The 23,403-nt window shown below is 37.8% G+C and overlaps 2 protein-coding genes across 3 annotated transcripts; both read right to left on the reverse strand.

The window, feature by feature from the left end:
* Positions 1-261: 261 nt before the first annotated feature.
* On the reverse strand, positions 262-10,997 carry LOC113044115 (UTP--glucose-1-phosphate uridylyltransferase-like). 2 transcript variants are annotated; one of them, XM_026203747.1, is made up of 10 exons: positions 10,908-10,997; positions 7,594-7,721; positions 6,638-6,745; positions 5,250-5,435; positions 4,180-4,313; positions 3,144-3,441; positions 1,368-1,565; positions 1,042-1,284; positions 799-903; positions 262-719 (listed from the first exon to the last, which is right to left on the reverse strand). In XM_026203747.1, the coding sequence occupies exons 2-10, from the start codon at positions 7,690-7,692 to the stop codon at positions 612-614; spliced, it is 1,479 nt and encodes a 492-aa protein (XP_026059532.1). In that variant the 5' UTR covers positions 7,693-7,721; positions 10,908-10,997; the 3' UTR covers positions 262-611. The 2 variants fall into 2 exon arrangements, with proteins under 2 accessions (XP_026059532.1, XP_026059531.1); XM_026203746.1 differs by lacking the exon at positions 10,908-10,997 and adding an exon at positions 8,316-8,421.
* An 870-nt stretch (positions 10,998-11,867) lies between these two features.
* LOC113044118 (malate dehydrogenase, cytoplasmic-like) lies at positions 11,868-17,669 on the reverse strand. Its single transcript, XM_026203750.1, has 9 exons — positions 17,516-17,669; positions 16,868-16,966; positions 15,547-15,643; positions 13,848-14,023; positions 13,535-13,657; positions 13,075-13,251; positions 12,796-12,909; positions 12,426-12,515; positions 11,868-12,283 (listed from the first exon to the last, which is right to left on the reverse strand). The coding sequence occupies exons 1-9, from the start codon at positions 17,516-17,518 to the stop codon at positions 12,161-12,163; spliced, it is 1,002 nt and encodes a 333-aa protein (XP_026059535.1). The 5' UTR covers positions 17,519-17,669; the 3' UTR covers positions 11,868-12,160.
* Between the last annotated feature and the right edge of the window lie 5,734 nt (positions 17,670-23,403).

Consider the following 23,403-nt stretch of genomic DNA (forward strand, 5'->3'; position numbering starts at 1 on the left):
TATATGATCGCATCCTTGTTACACTGTAAGTAACTGATAATTAGCTGCATGTACTTTTATGGTTAGGGTTAGAAGGAGGGTTTGGTTTAGGGTTGTCTGTAATAATGCATTTATTGTTAGTGAAAGTTACATTTAGGAAGTATGTGTAACAAGGACACTGTAAAATAAAAGTGTTACCTAATATTTATGATGTAGATGGAATTAATCATTAATATAATTCTAATGTGTTTCAAATCACCTGAGTTACTCCAAAAAAGGACATTTTGAAGAACAAAAACACTTTAATTTCTGTCTTAAAGTGAACAGATCATTATTTAAAGGGCCAGTCTCCTGTTTCCATCATCAGACTTGTCTTCATTGTTATATTGAGCGAGCTACAAACCAGCAAAACCAGTCTTCGTTAAAAACCCATTATACACCCCTAGTAAAATTCACTGTCAGAAGCATTTACAGTGAATTCTGATTGTTCTCATTCAGGCATTTAATGCTAATTGGACGGTTTTTGATAGTCACACACTCAAATCTGACGTATGTTTCCACACACACACACACACACACATGTAAATGTCCAGGTAAATGATGGATGTGGTTGTAGTTCAGTTGTGAAGGTCTCAGTGGTCCAGGATGCGCAGGTTTCCTGAAACGATCTTGTTCTCCAGCATCGCTCCGGCCGGGATGTCGATTCTATCTCCATGATTAGCGATAATGATAACCGTTCCCTGTTGTACAGAAAACAACGAGTCACAATTTGCACACATGATGTGTGTGTAAACGCTCACAAAAATCAGACGTTCGTACCTTGAGTGTGACTTGTTTTCCGAAGGTGACATCTCCTGATACAGTCAGGTGATCCAGCTCCAGCATGTCTGGGATGCTCTCAATCCTTTTCAGGAAGTCTTGAACCTAGAAAGTAAAAAAAAAAGAGTCTATTATTGAGGTATTGAGTATTTTACATGAAAGTCGAGCTCTCTCTTCATGTCTAAGTGGGCGGCTCTTGTCCAGAATAAGCAGCACAGTGTCAAAGTCCTTAGTGAAGCTTACTTTAGTGAAGGAGCTGCCCAGTTTGACGTGAGGTGTTGTGGGAAACTCTCTCTTGGGGCTCATGGTCAGAGAGCCTGCGTTCATGCTGTACAGGTTGGACATGACCAGCAGGAGGTCCGAGGTGGTCTTGACGGGCAGGAAGCGGCTGCGGGGCACGTTGATGCCGAGCGCGTTGTCGAAGCTCTTCATGGCAGCGCCCACAGCCGTCTCCAGCTGAATGACATTCAGACCACCGTTGAGAGTCTGGAAACAGAACAGAAGCCAGTTTCACAACCAAACATCCACACAAGCGTTGTTCTCTGTAATGGAGAAGGCGTGAAGGTCACCTTAGGGTTGACGATGATCTCCATGTCCATGGCATTCTTTTCGTGAAGCCTTTTAATGGCCGGCAGGCTGATCCACAAGTTGTTGGTGTTGAAGATCTTGAACTTGGTGACTGATTTAAACTCATCTACGTGAGCTTTGGGCACCTGCGCAATCTCCAGCAGCCTTAGTTTACCATCGTACTGTGTCAGCGTGCCACCCTGAAACAAACAACACAGAGTGACTGGAATGCCATCAGCCAACGAGCTTGAAGATACACTCACAACGGCTTCGCTTAGGGGAATAAAGAGGTTTGAAGGCACTCGGAAAACAATGTTTAATGCAAATGAGTTGATAGAGGGAAACAAGCCATAATTCGTTTAAATATTATTTATTCTTCAGACATTTTTCTGTGAAAAAAAAGAAAAAGTATCAGCTGTATAAAAGTGACCAGCATTTGGTTTTCAACCAGTGATAATGAATAGTATTCATTAATTTGGAAATGAAGCAGTACTGAGATCCCAATATCCCTGGGATTGAACCACTTACGGCCTTCAGAATGAAGATAAAAAAAAAAAAAAAGAGCTCTTAAGAACCAGAATCTAAAATCATACAGAGATATCTTCTATACTTCTTGAGTTACACACAGGCAAACTTCAGAAATCATATTATGCACCCGGACAAGTACGTTCAATGCAACTGTTTTGATGGAGGGAAACAAAACACATTTTAAGTTGCAACATTATTTGTTCTTCAAACCATTTTCAAAAGAAAAAAAGTATAAGCTGACCACTGAAAATGTATACAATTTAATGATCTGCTCCTGGAGCCATACTGAAATCACATTTTCTCTGGAACTGAACCATTCAGGGCTTTAGAAATATAGATGTCAAAAGAAAAGCTTGTTAAGATCCCAAATCGAATAGGGCATTAAGAAATCTTTAATACTTATTGAGTTACAGGCATGTAAACTTTGGAGAAAAAACTTGAAAAGTGCTTTTCCCCCATTTTTGAATGGCCACCATTGCCACATGATGCAACAAAGATTGCTGAAGTCAACAGATTTTACTAACAGATCTACCAATCTCTGTGCAAAAGTAACATTATGACACTGCCATCTTTCTGATGTCATTTTTAACCCTCAATAATTTGGCTCCGAATCTCAGGTGAATTTTTATGTTATTTTGACCCCACTTCAAAATAGTGGCTTTGCTTTTTATCTTCATTTAGAAAAAAGGTTACCGTAGCAAAATCAAATTTGTGGGGACCTGACCACCTCTGGTTGAGTTGACATGGAGTGACCCACAATGAAAATGAAAGCGGTGAGAAAGCAGCAGTTAAGAAAACACAGATTGGCTTGTGATTTGATTTGACCTGCCATTCCACATCACAAGAAAATATGTGCCATCAAAGCATATCTTAATTTGAATTAAACATGAAAATCAGTGTTCAGAGGAATCAGTGTTGCTTTCAATAAGAATTACAACAACATTTTCTTCTATAAATCAGCTCTTCAGTTTTTTTTCCTGTTTTTACTTTTGGAGTAGTTTACCTACTTGAGCAAACGTTTTCCCATATATACAAACAAACTTTGTTTGGCATGATTTTGTTCAAAATAATGTCACACCCGTCAGTTCTTTGATTTCGCCCGAAGTACATCACAGCCTTTAGATGACCATTTCAATCAAAAACTGTCATTTATTACCCTTCAAGTCTTCTGAATCCAATCTGAACTCATAAAATGATCAGTTTTGAAGAATGTTCATGAGTGACATGAGTGATACGGTAACTCCACTCACCTTCACGTCAGCTCGTGTCTTATCGGTGACCTCCATGACAAATTCACAGCGTTTGTCACTGGGCTGGCTCATCAGGTGGTTCAAGATGTGCAGGTCCACCGTGGCTCCCAGGTTGTCAATGTTGGACACAAAGATGTACTCTTTCCCTTCTGCGATCAGCTTGTCCAGCAGGCCGGAGTTGAAGAAGCTGGCGTAGATGTCTCCGTGCCCGGGTGGGTACCAGGCCTCTTCATTCTCACCCGTCAGGCCCATGTTAGTGGCCACGGGTAACAACGACTCCTTATTGATCCTGGGATACCTGCGCAGGACAAGGTGACAACGGAAAAGCAGTGGAGAAACATCTTGCATAAGTGTGCAAGAAATGGGTGAATCAGTTTTGATGTTTTATTGTAAGGATTGGTGTTCCCAAAACTTAGTTAACAAAGATGGCTGAAGTCAACAGATTTTACCAACAATCTCTAATTACATTGTAATTAAGTGTTTTTATATATTCCAAAAAGCATTGAAACAAACAGATTTTCATTACTTATGTTCAATTAACACTGCACTAAAATACTTAACCTGATAACATACAAGTACAATATTTTCCAGAAGTCACATTGATTAAAAAGTGCAGATAAGTCACATCAGCGTATAGGTCCCATTTTATTATAACATTCAGAAAGAATGTAAAATACCGGTTAAAAAAATTTCACTGTCACTCCACAACAAATCCTTTAAATTTAAATTTAAATTTAAAAACATTCATGAAACAAGTATAAAACAAACATATTAAGCTTTTTAAAAAATATTTATTATCAAGCCTAAATTAATTTATTTAAAGCAAAACTGAAAGGACTGGCATGTAGGAAATGTGAAATATTAATAAAATTATACTTCACTCATTCTACGCATGTTTTGTACACTTGACACTACGGCTGAATATAAGTCACAGCATGCTTTAGAGAAGATAAAAAACTGAGTTTTTTTCTAATAAATACGGCACTTTCACATTCCTCTCTGTGCTAGATGAGGATGATGAGAAGCGTGTGTGTACCTGCTCTGGTTGAAGGTGTGGATCTTGACACGGTGATGTGAGTACTTCTGCAGGATCTTCTTGGTGTCTTCATCTGTGTTGAAGGAATTCATAAGCACCAGTGGCACGTCTGCATTATACGACTTATTCAAATGCTGAAAGAGAGAGAGAGAGTCACACAAGGTCTTTCATTTGATACAGAAAAATTATTGTGAAATTCAAGTTTATTTTTTATTTTTATAGATGACTGTAAACTGATGTGCATCTATTTGTTTGATATAGCTTCAGTAATTTCTGTATGACCATTACAATAATGATTGCATAAAAAATGCATACAAGTCTTAAACTCATAATTAAACTCATAAACAAAGAATGCAAAGTGCTTGTTGGTGTTTGTGTGCATGTTATGCAGTAAATAGTCAGTCATGTCACTGCAGAGCCCTCATTTGATCCCCATTTTAATGTAAAGGGTGTATCATAGGTATTACATAAAGTTGTATATATAATATCAAGATATTCCTCTAATTGCCTTCAATTGAGTCATGTGGAAAAAGCCTGAAATTACACAACTTTGGGGTAAACGGTCAATGACACAAAGGGAAACCTTCACCAAGGTCTGAAACTGCAAACACAGTCTTACCTTATCTTACACGGATCATGTAAAAGCTAAAAAGAAATGTTTAAACCCATGCACTTGACACATCATCCACTGTTCTGAGGATTATTAACTATTATGTTCAATTATAATTATTTATGCACAACTCCACATACATCAAAGGTTTAGGGTAAATAAAATTTTTAGAGGAATTACTTTCATTCAACAAAGATGCATTAAATGCATCAAAAGTGACAGTAAGACATTTATAATGTTACAAAAGATTTATATTCCAAAGGCATTTTTTTCAGCAGCTAATGAGCATATTAGAAAGCTTTCTAAATGACCATGTGACACTGAAGACCAAATTGAATACGAATAGAAAACAGTTACATGAAATAATAATGCCTTGGTGAGTATAACATCACCAAGTGTGTATTCACTTGTGTACACAATTCTCAACTATGGTTTTTGCTGGAAACATGTGATGTTATACCTCGATCTGCTGTACGGTCAGGTCCAGGAAAGTGTTTTCGTTGCGGACGCTGATGAGACTTTTGGGTCCTTTGCAGCCCATGCTGGTCCCCAAACCTCCATTGAGCTTCACCACAGCCAGCTTATTAAGACTGGACGCCACATCGGCAGGAAGACCCTTCAACTTGATCTTCTCATAGGGCTGAATCTGTTTTGATTTATACGGGAAACACACAGACTCATTATTAATCACTCTCGCAGGATACAGAAACCTTGTATGGAGTCAAGAATATTAATTATGTGAAGTGTGCTTTTTTCCACACCTTTCACTTGATTAGAAATGTACTGCAGGCCTACAATCTGGTTTTATTAAAGGAAACCCTTTGTGAAGGTTACAGGACGCTCAGTTTAATCAGAGCAAAGGTGAGAAAGACAGCGGTCTCAGTTTATTTACTCAAGTCAAACAGAGCAGAGCTGATGGACCTTCAAACTCGAAATTTCTCCTATCTAGCAAAGGCATTAACCTTGAGATCATGACACGAAGAGCAGAAAAACTGTGAGAGCTACTGAAACAGAGCCTTGCGAACAGCATTCTTCTGTATGAATTATGAGCGGATTTGATCTGATCTCTTGGATTTGGGTGTGCTACTTTTGATAACAGCTTCCTGATGCTGATGCACACACACTGACATCATGAACTTAAATTGTATAGTGGTCGTCCTAGTTTCATCACAGCAGCAACTGTTGCATGTCCACCAGTGTGACAAACCATTAAATCTGAGACGTCGATCCAGAAAATGACACACACACAAGTACTCAGCTGACCCATCAAGCATCCAGCCAGTGAACGCTTCCACGGATGGGTACTGAAATAAAACCATTGAGAATTATGCTACACCATTCAGTGCTGATCTAGACGCAGCCGGGATGCTTATTTTATAATGGGTTGGATGACTCTCAATCCACTGGAGCTGATTTCAGATCATTCGTCCTGATTTACTATGTGCTGTAACGCGAGTTTCACAACGGCTGGTTGAAAAGAAATGTGAGGCAAGCTTGTGGGATGCTGGAAGTGGTGTGCTATTCATAGTCTAACCTTCAGTGTGGGATTTGCAGAGGGGCCGTGGGTTATTTAGGGAGGGGATCAACAGGGAAATGTCATGGACTTGATAAACTGCCCATACACATGCATGTTCTTGTATTTAGTGAGAATACTCCAGCCCTTCAAACAACTTATACTGAAAAAATATGTTGTATTATATAAGGTAATAATTGTTTAAAAAGGACATCTTTTTAAGACTGTGCAGTTGAATTGCTTTATATCTATTTTTATAGCTATATGTTAATTTCACATTTTATATAAATCATCCTTAGAAGCCACACGAGGTGTCAAGCGCTCTTTGGTCTCACCGAGCCTTCGGGTGGTCTCTGGATCTTGGCCCAGTCAACAGACGGCCCCTTCTCCTGAAGGAAATGGTGAAAGAGCTGCTTGAAGCCCTCAAAGTCTTTCCTGGAGATCTGCAAGAGGCACGAATAACCATATTACAGATCAAACGTTCACATTTTCAATCCATTTTTACCTTCAGCTCTACAGTATCTCCTGAAGTTCAATATCATGTTTGTTATTTCAGGGCCGATAGTGAAGAAGAGTCTTTCAATTTCAAATCAACAAATGAGTCACACATGAAAGGTCAACATTTGTGAGGCTTTTGGGAAGCTTGTAACTGACTTATATTTTCTATTTATTTAAAGATTTATTCAATTAATTAAATGCTTTAGAGCTGAATCAACACGTTAGAGTGATTAATCAAACGCTTAATTACCCTGTATAACACTGTGCAGCGTATAAGCATAATTAATACTCTGAAGAGTCTCTTTTAACCTTTAGACTAAACCTTCTGGTGATGCATCATGGGATGATAAAGGCTGTAATTAACACACACCTCCTTCTTTAGGTCACCATTTCATGGGCTACTGCATAAAATCTAATTAATGAGACTAATTGCATAATGTGTGTGACATAACTGCTCACAAGAGCAGTTTAATTGGGAATAAACATCTCAAACTGTGCATAAGACTCATTTTCAAATTATTAGAGACAAATATTAATGGGTCAATGCCAAATGACAATGTCTTATGATATTTTTTCAAATGCATGTACCAAACATATAAACATTTTTATGCATGTAAGTTCCATGCATTTACAAATAAAAGATTCATTCTAATTCTAAAATAGATTTAATGTGTTTGATCTAATGGCTTTGAAATTGTCATGTGAGCAGGTGGTTAGACATATACATGCAGTCAAGGACAGAACGTGTTTTTCACCTCAGCTGAGCACATAGTTTGTAGGACAAGGGTCTCACCTCCGCCTCTGATGGCTTGGCAGTGGTCAGGAGCTTCTCCAGCTCTGTGTGCATGGAGTTCTCATGCTGCAATCTCAGCTTCTCCTGAAACTCTGCCATCCCTGCATTAGGGCTGATTCTATACAGATCTACACACATGCAAACACAGGGAAAGAAAACAATACTGACAACAACCTTAAATGTTGTGACGACATTGCAAATGGTCATTATTTTAATTCTTGAGACTATTCTGCTCCAGCCTGGTTTTTAGTAACTGGCGTATGATTTAAATAAATCAGCTAGAATAGTTAGAATGTCTTGATGCTTTTGAAACAAATCTCTTATGTTCACCAAGGCTGTATTTATTTAATTAAAAATACAATAAAGACATGCAAACTATTATTACTACTACTGAACTATAATAATTGCGCACCAATATTAGTTGATAATTAAGCAGCAAATAAATCAGCATATTAGAATGATTTCTAAAGGATCATGCATGTAATTCAGCTTTGCATCACAGGAACAAATTACATTTTAAAGTATATCTAAACAGAAAATAGTTATTCAAAATAATAATATCACAATATGACTTTTCACACAATATGTATTTTCATTTAAACAAATGTTATAAGACTTAGAGCATAAGACTTCTTTAAAAAACAAACAAACAAATAAATATTCCAAATGTTGACTTGTATACTACGGTACTTTTTTTGTAAGGCTATGAAGGAACCACTTACCAGCAACAAAAGACATGATTACAAACTTCTGACAGCTCTCAGACTTTAAAACCTGTATATATATATTAGTCCTGAATTGAATTCAGCAGCCCAGAAAGGTCAGAAACTGATACTTGCGCACAATTTCTTCTTTTGCACTAATATAACTACAACTGCAGAGGAAGCAGTTGAAAAGATGCGTTGAGTACCTCAAATTTACTCTAAGAGAAAAGCTACTAAAACTTTAGTGTTCAAAACAGTACAACCGGCTCCCAGCATCCGAACCCTGTGTAAAGCCTCGGCTCTTTGAAGTCAGATAAGATTTCAGACAGATTCACAGACTGTTGTGTCATACAGAGGATACCCAATCAGGGCTTTGTAACACACCACTGAAAGAGATGCGCAAAGAGAGACAGAAAGCACATGATTCCTTTAATAAAGTCCAGCACTGTCCACCCGTCACGTCATGGAAAAAGTAAACAAGTCCAGAAACGCTGAACAACTTTTTTGTATGCATGTGGCAGGTGAATTAGGCTATTAGTCACTTCCAGTGTTGGGCTAGTTACTCAAAAAATGTGTATATTACTCATTACTAGTAACTCCTTTCAAAAGCAATATTGTTACTTTACTTATTACTTTCTAGCAACAGTAATTAGTTACACTACTAGTTTCATTACTAAGTTGTTACTGTGTCTCTTCTACATAAAATTCTTCTAGACTGTTACAATATGTCCGCTCAACAGTGATTGATAGTGACATTCAAATAGAAGTGTTCATATGTAGCTTGAAGCTAATCGTAATTTCTCTGTTACCCATATGAGATTATATTTCATTATGTATCATCAAATCACATAAGTTTGTAAGAAAATGTTTAATTTCCCAAAAAGATTTTTAATAGTAATATAATGTACCACATGCTGATCAGAGGGGTGTGGGTGGGATGTAATGACAAAGTAATGTAATGTAACACACAACCTAAAAAACTTTTTTTTTTGTCTGACAAAATCAATATAATGCTATATTTATATCTGCTGAATGTAAGCTTTTCCATATTCCAAGCTTGCCTGCTGCACTGGGGACATCACATGGCTGTGCCAGTCCTGAAAGTTATGAAACCAAATCTAAGGATTATTGGATTGTTGGCATAAAAATAAAACTAATAATAATAAAATAAAATGTAAGTAACTAAGCTGTTTTATGGATGGTAACTAATATTATTACTGAAATCTTATTAGTAATTAGTTACACTACTAGTTTCTGCAAAAAGTTATATTATTACAGTAACTAAGTTACTAATCAGTCCAACACTGGTCACTTCACATCGTTTTGTCACGTATACAGCACCAACTGGACGCTGCTGAGCAATATGCGTTCTTTCATTCCGTCCTAAGCGTTGAACGCTCGCATAGAACGCGCTTTGAGTTCGTTTCTAGTGTGGTGTCAGGGAACGTGCCTACGGCGTAATTCTGACCCTTTTGGCTAACCAGACGTTCTCCTACAGTAAAACGCGTCCATATGCTGCATTCGTGGGGATTTCTATTTAATGATCTTTCCCATGTTGGACACTCAAAAGATTCGTTTACCGAAACTTTCGTTACTTTGTGAATCCGGTTAATTAAAAAACGCAGAGTTGAACGTGTCGATTCGAATGAGCGTCATTAGTTCGCGAGAACGCTCGTTTACTGACCGTTTGTGTGAGTTAACGTGAATTGTTAGTGAAAAGTAAACCGATTTGTTAAAAAATTAACAGTCTCTGCTGCTTTAAATGTTTTAATGAGGAGGGATTGATTGGTTGCCAACGTTTTAATAATTAATTAACTAGGTTTTAAATATCGTTCCTCTGTGTTTCGTTAAGATGTGTCGCATTTGGAACAAATTGTAAAACTTTATTGTCCTTGGTGTGAACAAGCCTATTATAAACAGTTTATTAAATATGTGCATCGTATTGTAGGAGTTTTGCTGTTGTTTTAGAAAGACAGCAAGCATTACCCATCATGAATTGCTAGTATTTGTATTTTTTTGAATAGGCTAGTTCCTCTTTGTTTAGTGAAGATATTGGCTCTACTCCTTCACATTTAGAGCGAATTTTAAAACTATCTTCATCGTTATTGTCCTTGTTAGACCAATTATTTACCATTTATTAAATATTAGTGCATTTTATTGTATAGCTTTTGCAGTTGTTTTAGAAAAGACATCAAGGCACTTGGCCCAAAGCGTTAGCCACTTTACTAATTAAGGTTGTTTTAGCCGCTTTGCATATCTTCTAGCTCTTTGACACGCAATAACGCCTGTTTGAATGTCAAGTAGGACTGGAAGTTTGACTGATATATAGCACACAGCTATTGCATGAGGGGGAGTTAGCTGTTTTGCCTTGAACATTGTCCTAACTGTAACTGTAGCTCAATCTCAAAGTCAAAGTCACAAACATCCTGGATTATGTCATGAACTTTGCTATGCAAGAAGAACTCCAAGGTCATAGGCCCCTTGCAAGCAAACACAAGCGCACTGCCCACAGCTCGGGGTTTTGAGGGGTTGGGGAACTATGCTCAAGCACATCTAGACAGCAGACAGGCTTGCTTGCTCATTTTTGACAAGCCATGCGAGGATACTCACGTCCACTGTAGCGCAAGCTGTTTCACAGGCGGAAGTGTCGCGTGAAAACGGTGTGTGGGTCTGATGTTTGTTCACGGACCAATCAGAACAGGAGGCGGTCTGGCTCGACCAATCATATTCCAGTCAATTGCGTTCTATTTGTTGATGGCGTTATACTTGTTCGACTGCGTAAACATGTGAAACAGCGTCATCTCTTGAATGTGGTTGTAAATTAACATACTTTTTTTTTTATCTCGTGTTTTACTGTTTACTTGTATGTTTTATCCAACTGCGAGTGCTTTATTTAGTGTATGGCAATTAAGCAGGAATATATGGAAGTCCCTCTTCCACCAAATAAAAAAAAATCATGCTTCAATAAAAAAGTCACGAGTAAACAAATCGATGTTCTGACATACTAGGTTACATTTATTTGATTAAAAGTCGAAATGCACATAAATAGCCGAGACAAAAATACTTTTATTTCGTATTTTATGGCATAATTTGAACCTCATCAATAATCATGACTTGTCATAGTTTAGATTAGACATCTCACAAGCTTATATCATTGTCATAGTCTAGACTTTTCATATCGTAAATGTGACTTACCATGTCACAAGTTCGACTTTAATCATAATTATGATTTATCAAAGCAATGCAAAGTGGCAGAAATGGGCTTCCATATGTTTACTATCCCCTTCGACCAATGAATTACCATGATTTCTAAGTCTTTTTTTATTATATAACGATCCCTAAAATAATCATAATTTATATTCACCGTTATAATTTTCTAGGTCACTTCTAGGCTTTGAAATAATTTTTTATTAAAATTAATTCCTTAATATATAAAGGTTTTCATTCAAATAAAAAGGCCTGGCTTGCTGTCTACAATGAGGAATCTTAATTTCTTAAATTCACACCCATTAAATGTGTTCAGAGTTAGAGATGAAATGGGCACGTCAACAATCAAATACACAAGAAACATTAATTTTTCACATGGCCTTTTATTGTTTTATGACAGATGTTCAATATTTTGGTCCGGACAACTATGTGCGTAACGATTTTAATTGGAAATGTTCTTCTTCAGGTGTTGCCCCGGACACTTCGAGCAGATTGCAACCGTTTCTTGTGAAGTAACACACACACACGCACACGTTTAGAGACATGAATATCCACACACGCACACGGTCAGCTGTGAAATCTACAGGACGTTACAGTCGGGGATTTGGGGACTTTGAAGAGTCTAACGGCTGCCGCGCTGTCGTGGAGACATCAAGTCATGCTCCAAGGAAGGTGACAGCCGTGTCTCTCTCATCTACCAGCTCAGCGGCGGTGGCATCCATCTTACCGCGGGAGAAATCATTGATGGAGAGTCCGTCAACCACCTTCCAGGTCTTGTTCTGTTGGGGTGGAAAATAACAGTACTTGCATAGAGACCTTATCTTTCTGAACGACTTCCAAATGCTTTGATTTCTTTGTAAAATTTAATTTCATATATATATTTTTTTTAGGAACTTAAAACTTGTAGCAATGAAAACAAACCTTGATCATAACAGGGAAGGAGTACATGAGGTCATTAGGAACTCCATAGGAATTACCAGTGGAGTAGACGCCCATTGACACCCACTCACCCTGTTAAGAGACAGAAAAATAATTAGTTAGCATTAACGCTGTAAAGCGTGACACATGAAATCAAATTTTTTTGTTGTTGATAATACTATATGGACAATTCTTGCTAATGTACAGCAGATTTTTGACCATGCAGATTTTGAATCTTTAGAAAATGTGAAATTTGATAGTGTCCTTGACAAGGAAATGATTCAGAAAACTAGTGTTGGAATCTTCCGCTTTACTTGTAGCCAGAATCTAATAGCCTAGACACTCAAATGATCTCCAAAGGGTGCGAGCTCACATCTGGAGTGCCGAACCAGATGTCCCTCATGTGGTCACAGATGGCTTTGGCAGCGGACATCGCACTGGAGAGCTTCCTGGCCTTGATAACAGCTGCACCTCTCTGCTGCACCGTCTGGTAAATTCAAGAAATTAAAAGAATTGCAGATGGTTAAATTAAAGCAATTAACTTCAAAAATGTCATGTGTAAAGCTATGGCCATATTAGCGCAATTTCAGCTACATTTTGTGGGTAGAAGATCTAATTTTAATAGCTCCACAGGTTCAGATGTCAGACTTACGGTGATGAAGTCGCCCTTCAGCCAGCTTTCATCATTCACTGCATCAAAACCTGACATCTCCTTCCCATGAAGGTTCACGATAGCATGGTGCACATCTGGGTACTGAGTTGAGGAGTGATTTCCCCAGATGATCACATTCTTCACACTGTCAGAGGACACGCCAACACGCATCGCCACCTACAGGCATGGAGGAACAGCGCAGGTGAGAAAAGTGCTCCTATGTGTAACATGAGACTGCTAACAGTCCCTCTATAATGAGGTCCCTGTAATGGTCTATGAACTACTCCAGAGGACATAATTAGATACGGTTGCTCTAGAACTAAGCTAGATGTGTACGATACACAATAAATAAATAAAAAAGCTTGATTACTTGCAGCACTGGAAATCACAAAGATTGCGTTAGAGAACATCAAAAAAGCAGAATAAGAAGTGAAGGGGAATGGGGTGGTGGGGTTCGGACCTGAGAGCGGGCCCTGTTATGGTCCAGACGGGTCAGGCAGGAGAAGTTCTCCTTGGGAATGGAGGGAGCAGATTTGGAGGCGATCAAACAGTTGGTGTTGGCTGGGTTTCCAACAACTAGCACCTATGAAAGAAAACGAAAAGTGAACGGCAGAACAACAAACACCACAAACTGATCAGTTGCTCATCCCGCAATGTTTCGAACTATCACATTGTTGTCTAAATCAGAAGCCAGAAGCTGGAAATCTTTGACAAATCTGAATTCAGTTGCACATAAACGGAATCAAGCGGCATTATTTGTTGCAATCTTGTACCTTGACGGTCTTCTTGGCGTATTTCTCCAGTGCTTCACCCTGGGTTTTGAAAATGGCCACATTAGCCTTCAGTAGGTCCTTCCTCTCCATGCCCTCCTTTCTGGGCATAGATCCCACCAAGATGGCAGCGTCAAGATCCTTGAAGCCCACCTCAACCTTATCAGTGGGAATCACCTCTGTGAAGGGGTCAGAGAGAGAAACGAGTAAGAGACTGAGGGTACAGAAAAACTTATGTCACAGGAATTTCTAGGCCAACAAATTTTAAATGGAACATTTTTAAAGATCATGAACTTATTTAAAAATGTCCAGCTGTTTTTAGAAATCATTTTTATTTTAAAAAGGAAATGTACATATATATTTTATTATACTTTACAGGGCTCGACATTAAGCTTTTACATGAGTCAAGTAAATGTTTGTTTAGATATATTTTTGTAAGCGAAATGGAGCAAAAACGATCCACATTGTGTCTAAAACGTAAGTCAGTTGATATTACTTGTTTAACTAAAGTTGTATAAAATCAATATCACATTTGCAATAGAGCTGAAAGTCGGGAAAACATCACTCCTGGTTGTGTGATGTTGCATATATTATATAGAATATTTATATTTTTTCTACCGCAGTATGTTTGTTTCTTCGTGTGTGCTGTTGCGCTTACAGTTTTGATTTCTCCGCGAGTCAGACTTACGTGACCTTGATACGGTCAATACGTTATGCGTTATTAGCCATCGTTTACACTGAAAATAATAAAATCGGAATCATTCTCGCCAAAGTTTCAATGCTGCCCCAGTTATTGTTTGTTATTAAAGGTTACTTATCTGGCCAGGCAAGACAATTCTCTTTCACTTGCCCCTTCACAAAATCCACTTGTATTAGAATTCATCTTTTTAATTCAAAACATTTAGCTAAATATTTTTTATGAGTATTAAATGAAATAATATATTGTAAAATTAAAAGAAATACGTATTGCTCATTGAAACAAGTTATTTTTTCAACTGCAACTTTCAAGTGTTTTTTTTAGGAAGCCTCAAGTTGAGCAAATGCAGTGATAAACTGACGAAAACAGCACATGCAAACTTCTAGCATCAGTATTGTGAAATACAGCCTCGTTATGTTTGTACCTAGAGAAAAAAATTTCTCAGGAGTATAATGCTGACATTATCTCTTGACACTTTCATCTGCCATCACTATAAATCATTTATCAGGCTGTCAATATTTCCTAAATTGGCTCATTTCATTGATGATCTTTAGAATGGGATTTAGTACAGGACTATTTATCAGAGTGGACTTCAACCGAAGCACGACATCTGTGACAGAACTTGTTCTTTGGCCTCCTCCCCTCCTCCTCTTATTGTTGTGGCATCAACGTGTTTCTCATTGGTCTGTGACTATCCTATAACGTGAGCCAATAAGATCAGTCAGCACCGGATACACCTCCCAACTCCTCAATTACAGTGTAGCACATGCTATTTTCTGCTGCAGACCTCTTCTGCAGAGTCATGCTTGCTCTTCTGCATTTCAATACATTCCTGATGTTGGCTATAAATAACACACGCTGTAGTACAAAGAGGCAGTGGCTGAGAAGCTGTCAGTTAAGAGTTCAGTAAAAACAGATCCATATCTTCCTCTAACTGATATCCTATTATTATCTTTCACTGTGATAAGGTCTAATCTGATTCAATCAAGAGAAGGAACCCCTCACCCCTCAGAAGAGGAAGAGCACAGTCCTGCAGCTCCATGACGACTCCATCCAGCACGGGCAGCATGGGAGTGATATCCAGAAGCACCAAGATGATTGGCTGACAGGGGAGACAAACAAGAAGCATGTTACACTGCATCAGCCAATGACCAAAAAACATGTTTGGAATGGAATACCTGCAGTACAACATACACACTTTACATTCTATACAATAGTACAATCTGTAACTGTCCTTATATAACAGGTATAAGATAACTAGATTATGCATTATATGATATGCTAACATACTTAAATTATGCAATTGATTTGTACAAATACACAATTTATTTATTTATACATACATACATACATACACACACACACATAACTAACCTTTTCTTTTCTGATAACTTGCAAAAACTATTTGATAACTAACATTTCAACATTGGCTATTGAGAAGCACCTAAAATTGTGTGTATATAAGTAAAAAGTAAAAAAATAAGTGTATAAATAAAAAGACAAATCTCAAAACAAATGTTTGTAAGCATTTAAATATTAATAATGAATTATTATTTTTTTAATTGTGAGAGACAAATTATCCCGACTAAAAAAATTAGTTCCAGGAACATAAAGCTTATGTTCCTAATAAGTTATGAATGTTCAAAATCTCGTTTTTTAAAATTATTTTTAAATGTAAAAAAAAAAAAAAAAAAATCCCATTATTCTAAGAATGTAAATGGGTACATTCTAATGTATCATTTTGAAACCACTATGGGAATGTTATTTTTGAATGTCCCTTGAACATTCTGAAACACAGTAACATTTAAAAAATGTTAGCTGAACATTCAACTAAAACGTTTAAGAAAAACAGTCCATTAACAATGAACAAACAACAATATTGTGCTAGCGTTCTATAACAAACATTTTTAAAGCTCAGAAAACTTGAACGAACGTTCTATTAACGTTACTGGAGGAATGTTTGTTAAGAACTTTGAGAGAACATTTTTAGAACGTTAGCCAAATTCCTGCCTATTTGTGTTATCAGATATGCAAACATTAATCCGAATCAGCCGGTTTCTAAAGATCGTTTCCAAACAATAATTCTCTAAATGGCTAAATATCGGCATTCCAAGTGTTACATGCAGGCATGCTCACAGTACAGACATTAAATACTGCAGTAACAGTCAGTGCGCGACTCTGAACACAGACATGCATCACAGAACCGCATATTTTAATCATACATTCTTATATAACACAAGAGCATGGTTTAAAATCCAGTTAGCTCCACTTGCGTCCCCCCGACCAGAGTCCTATTACGCAAGAAGACAGCCAGCCTGTGTCTCACCTGATCCTTGCCGAACACATCTCCTTTAGCAATGCTGTAGAGCAGAGAATACGCGATCTGTCCGGCTGCGCCAGTCACCAGCACACGGATCGGTTCGGCCTGAAATAAAACACAAAGTCACTCACTGGCATCACCTAGTTATGTGAACGAAGGCCTAGCGATCTGAAATGAGAAGACCTGAGCATCTGCACATAATGGTTGGAGTTAATGGGAATTAATTTCTGTGTATTATCCTCATATAATGAATGAATGAAAGAGACGGCGATGCAACTGATGCTCGACGCGACGCACTGTAACGTCACTACGCGCGCAAGACTGTAACTTCGACGTAAATCAAACGCTTTTAGTATTTCTAATTTGAGAAAATATAGTGACATTGCGTACAAAAGATGCCACCCCAGTTAGTTACACCCCTTCCGCAAACGCGGAAATGGCGGTTAATTGTTTATACGAACTGCTTCAAAACATTCACTATGAATCGTTACGTGGCACATTAAAACAGATCTCACATTAAAACAGATTTCGTAATCTAAATCACATATAAAAGCGTTCAGATTGAACTAAATTAACGTTATGCACGCATCGTTGCAAAATTTGATTTGTGCTAAAATCCTGTTCAGGACTAAAATGGAAGGATGCGAGTCTCACCATGTTTCAGATCTGATTGTGCAGGTTAAGATGTGCGCCAAAGCTGTGCTGCTCTGCCTCAGACTGGACGGATGGGTCACCTCTATTCTTGTGTGGAAATGCCACACGCTTTCACAGAAATGCGGTACACCGGGATATGTAGTTGCTATTGCTGCTCTCTCCACCAATCGGCTCGCAGAAAGAACTCATTTTCCCATGAGCATCTGCGGTGACGCCCCCTCAACCTCCTATGGAACATATTAACGACTTAAAAACGTATAAACGTGGAGTTTTGAAGCTCCCACTCCAGGTTTAAGTTCTTGATTGGTTTTATTAGCTAAAAATATCCAAGCGAAACAGATTAGGTAAAACTCGTTGAATGAACAAACAAACAGAATAAGCATCTTTTATAATATATTATAGGCTAATTTGTAATGGCCACTTATGTATTGCATTTCAAAATAGAAGCATTTTTATTAAACTCATACTTTGGATGCTACTGAAATTACTAATAGCGGAGTTCACTGACATTTGTTTTGTTTTTTTTATCTCTGAACTCTCTGAATTAATGCTTGTGTAAGTTACTCTGGGAGTTTGTGTGAAGAATCTAAAATAAGTTCCCCTTCTGTCAGTTGTGATTGAAACATTTGCACATCTATACACAGAATCTCACATGGTTTCTATATTCGGTGTGACGCCAAACTGTTATCATGTTCTGTTGTAAAGAAATTTCACTTTCAAGTATAAATTCATGAACTCCACTGTCCTTGATTGAAAATGTCCTTTAGAGCTGAACAGGAAACATGCAAGATCACGCGCATTTCCTAAAGAGAGCACTGAGGTCAAATAGCTCATGTGCTTTCACTTCTGTGGAGCAGTTTGTGGTTGTCTGCATGTTTTAACCCTAAAAAGCCTACTGTATTATATTTGTTGCATGAATTTCTCTCCAAAGACCACAATCTACTCCATGACTTCTGTTGTTTGAGTAATGGTTGATTTTTCATAATAAAAGACTAATCTAGAATTTTAATTCAATTTTCATTTAAACCCCTTTCAGGTTGTGGTTCATGTTCATTTGCAGTGAAATCTGCAATTATTTTTTATAAACAAGAAAAATTAATATAGTATTGTAGGGCTGTCAAAATGGCTGAAAAACTAAACTCGAATTTTGTACTTCTCTTCGAATTTAAAATGCATAGTTTCAGTTATGAAATAACTGAAGCCACAAGAAACTCTCCTGAGACCACAAGAGGGTGCATTGAGCCAAATATTACTAATGCACGTTTATTCATAGCATTAGAATACATGACTGTGAAGTGAATAATATTTAAAATAATGTTTATAAATAAATTATAATTAAGTTGCTTAAACAACTATAAACAAAACAGCATCATGTATGCATGCATAATTTAATACAAAGGGCGGAAAGCCAATTACACAGTGTTCATTTTTCATTTAAAAACATGAGGCAGTGGGATTGGGAAAACCCCACCATAAAGCCTCAAATATATTTCTAAAAAGTTGAACTTGCATTAATTTTACATGGCTTTCTAAACATGCAGCTCTCTTGTGCAAGACGCAAGTGCAACGGTGATAGAAGATATCCCTCTAGAAATATGCATTCTGTGTGAATGGCTTGGTTTCAGTTTTGATGTAAACAAGATCTTCTCCACATTGATGTTCTCTTTTTCTGCTTTATTTTTAAAGAACATCACATCAGCGCTGTATCTAGTGGCTTCAACTGGATAGGCTAACAAAAAAAATTATAATGCAGTTACACTTACATTGTCATCGCATCTTGTGCACCATTGATAAAGGCCAAAAATATACTTCGGCCGTCTGCATTATGTAATTTTCGTCGTCAAGAGGGCTCATGGACAGCCACGCCGCGCACCCCGCCCGGGTGCAGGCAATCTTTGAGACCGCGTGGACTGTGTTCATACAACAGCGCATGCAACATTTTTGCATTCGAATGTGGATTTTTATTTTAAAATTCGGGCTTTTTTCCAGCCCTATAGTGTTGTTTTGAATATATTGTTAGTTTTAATTATACACAAGAATGTTAATCTGTTGATCTTTTAATTGTCATTGCATTATATGCATTGCCCCAACAACTAAAACTAAAACTACAAATTTTTCTGGTTTGATTTGAAAGAAAACAGCGCATCCTTGTGGCACAGCTGACACAAAAGAGCGTAGGCAGTTTAAGTGATCTGGAGAGACACAGAGGAGACAGTTGACAAAGGAATTGATGAATAAAGTCGTTATTTTTCTTTTCTTCGCTTACAAACAGTATTCTTCTCTCTACATTATGGTTGAACCACTGATGGCAGATGGACTATTCTGATGATGTCTTTCATACTTTTCTGGACCTTGACAGTGTAACTAACCTGGCAGTGTATGGGACAGTAACAAGCCTCCCAGTTTTCATCCAAAATATCTTAAATTGTGTTCCAAAGACGAACCAAGCAAAAATGTACATGCAAAAATGTAAATTTTGGTGTGGAGTATCCCTTTAACTCCTTTTTAACATTTTGGCAGGGAAGCAAATAAGGCTAAATATTTAACGGCAGGTTCTCATTGTGATCTAAGTTGAATCTCACAACCAATATAATATCTATATAATGTGACAACATTCCTTAACATTAGATATGTGAAACAGACTTTAAAAATAAATATGAGAAATATTCACTCAATACAGTGTGCTACTAACCCTTTCTTAAGTTTGTCCATTATGAAAACACAGAACAAGAAAACCCAAGTTTATTCTAACTCAGGATTAAAAATGACCCTGGGTTAACAATTCCAAGTGTTAAAAGTCTCTAATGGGCTTGGACCAGTTCCACGATCCCTTCTCCTTCAGGCTCAGATGCATTTTATATCATAGCACCAGAGCAGATTCCCTCTGCATTTCACTGGTGTGATCAGCAGTCGTGTGTGTTCATAACACAGTGCCTCCCTGGAAGGGTGGAAATCCAGACCAGACAGAGTGCTATCCATGGTGCTGGACTCTGTTTGCCAAAGCATCTTAAATTAATAATCAAAAAGGTCGCTGCCCTCCCTCTGTACTAGGTTTTCATGGCATGCATAATGAAGGAGACTAATCATTCAACCAATCCCTGCTTAGAAACTATGTCTTTGAATATGGTTTCTAGTAGGTCCAATTTGTTTTTATCTAATCTAGGATGGCCATTGACTGGTATGCCAGTTCCTAAAACTAGCCTGACCGTCTTTAATTGGTATGGCCAGCTAGTTATTGCTAGTCCAGCTAATGACCACTGTGGTAATGGTTATATTGGACCAGGTAAATACTATTTTGGTCACCTTGGACCAGTTATGAACCAACTCCCACATTCCAAAACACAGCAACCATCTTATGATGGGTTTTCCAGCATGAAATCAATTGCTTTATAAATGGAAACTATCAGAGATATAGCGAATTGTAAATGTGCATGCACGGCAGGGATATATCCTCAAATATAGCGCCGATACTGTAACGTGTACCGAGTGCTTTTAAAGAAAAACCGTGCGTTTGGTGCATTCATGCTGCATTTATCCTCTGTTGTCAAGGAGAGGCGTCTTACCTGCGCCGAAGCTGTGCGCACCACCAAGTACATAGCCGACAACAGGGTCAACATTTTCAAGCAGTGTGTCCTTCGAAGTGCCCGATGGAGTATGCTGTTTGCCTCGGAACGCAGAAGTGTTTGTTTTGGGACGCTGAGCTCAAAGGCGCGAGATACATACACAAGAGCCACTTCCCTCGCGCGCGTGCTGTGTTTTCACCGTCACCCTTCCGCACCTAATGAGCTCTGGCAGACAAAAATAGCTCGACATCGAGTAATCTTTCCGCCATTTCTGATCACACGGCTACATTAATGAAGGTAGTGATCGGAGCTGCGAAATTTGGGAGTGACGTCAGAGTAGGACTGAAGATGCTGCAGCGCTGAACCGAGTCAATAAAGACATCCTGAGATGCGGATTTCCAGATGAGGGGACACACATCTGCAGGGGACAAGTGCTTTGATCATGTAACATCATTCTAACAATGGATTTATTTATTTAATGCCATCAGATAAAGCCTATGCCATTCCTATAATTTGCAGTAGTACATTTTGACATTCCCATCATGTCTTAAAGGGATAGTCCACCCAAAATCTGTATAATTGACTCGCTTGGAACACAAAATAAGATATTTCGAAGAATGTAGCCAGACCATCCATTGCCGTCTATTGTGTGGAAAATACCGCAGCAGCAACATCAACAAAACACTTCAAAATATATTATTTAATGTTTCACAGAAGAAGGTTGGATTGACATAAGGATGCATGATGATGAAATAATTTTCTTCTTTTTTTTCAGGTGAACTATCACTTTAATATAACCCATAAGATATTAAACTCACAATTTTTTTTTTTAAATGAACACAATATAAATGAACATAAGGGTGAGTTCACAGTTTCGCTACTAAATAACTGTAAATAAATGTAGTGTAACTAAAAAAAATATATATATTCTTGATTAAGTTTGATTATTTCATTAGATGTTGTAATTATTATTTCCCCCCTCAGTATCATGTTTCATACTGTTAGTCTTTTGAAATAACCTAAAAAAAAAATTTTGCACTCAGATTTTAAGGAAATTTCATCCTTGGAATTAAGAAAAATCAAATCAAATGATCAAAATATTAGACATACATTTTTAGTTTGTCACCACAATTTTCAGCACATAACCACAAACACTTTTACATTTTACAATTTTAAATAACTGAACAATAAACACTTCCAGGTCTTTGCCTTTACTTTATTTAGAAATGCATATAAATAGCACTTAATTCCAACATTATCTCTTCCACTAATAATGCAGCATGCAGTTTCAAGACAGTTAGTGCAACAAATTGATTCATCCAAACACAAATGAATTAAGAAACATCAGTTTTACTTGTTGGTTATTTACATGATCGCATGAAGGTGCTGAAAAACCATGTCAATATCTGAGATAGCTTACATACCAATCTTACTGATGCGTCAGTATATAGTATGCACATTTTCAGCGTGTATGGAGTACTCAAAGTCTCAAAAACGTGGTGTATATATATATATGCAGAAAGGTACTATTAGCGTTGATGTGTTCAACAGTTGGCCACACGACGGAGGCAACGTACCTTCCTCAGGGCCAGATACATTTCTGCCGCACTGCTTACATCCACCAGAAGAGGACAGTATAGTGTGACCAGAAAGCATTTGTGAGTCGAGTCAATTTCTAAATAATCTCTAAGGGCGGCTCTCAACACTTGCCATTCAAGACACTGTCACTTCACAGCCAAACAAACTTCTCTGAGCATTTTAAGCACACAATGTCAACAGATCATTGAATCAGCCTGCCTGAGAAGAGAGACGGCATTCCTCACTCAGCACATCATTGACAAACATCATATGCTTGATTAAACAGCCAAGAGCCATTTTACACAAGTCATAACCTGACCTCCCAACCACTTTACCCCTTCCCTGAGCACATTATTATCACCTGCCAGGAGTCTGAACTATGAGCCACTTTAATGAGCATCGTCATTTCTTTCTGATAGTACAGAACAAAACTTTTTCTGCACTGATTGACAGTTTGAAGAAACAGAGAAGGCCATCACTCATTCAGAGCCTGATACATCTCTCCTCTCTCTTGTTTCTCTTCTTCTGTCAGTCAGTGATAATTAGCCAGAAGAGAACTAGAAGAGCTATTTTCAGTAGTTAATGGGTGTGAGTGACTTGTTCCTGTTCTCTCTCTGTTATTACACTAGCAGTGACAGAGGCTGTCAGGACGAGATTAGAGCACAGAGGCATGATGGGAATGTAGTTTTATTTGCATATTTTAAGAATCAGCACTGCATATGATACCCCCCCAAAAATCTGCACTGA

This window comes from Carassius auratus, chromosome 26 (genome assembly GCF_003368295.1).
Source record: "Carassius auratus strain Wakin chromosome 26, ASM336829v1, whole genome shotgun sequence".
Classification (NCBI taxonomy): Eukaryota; Metazoa; Chordata; class Actinopteri; order Cypriniformes; family Cyprinidae; genus Carassius; species Carassius auratus.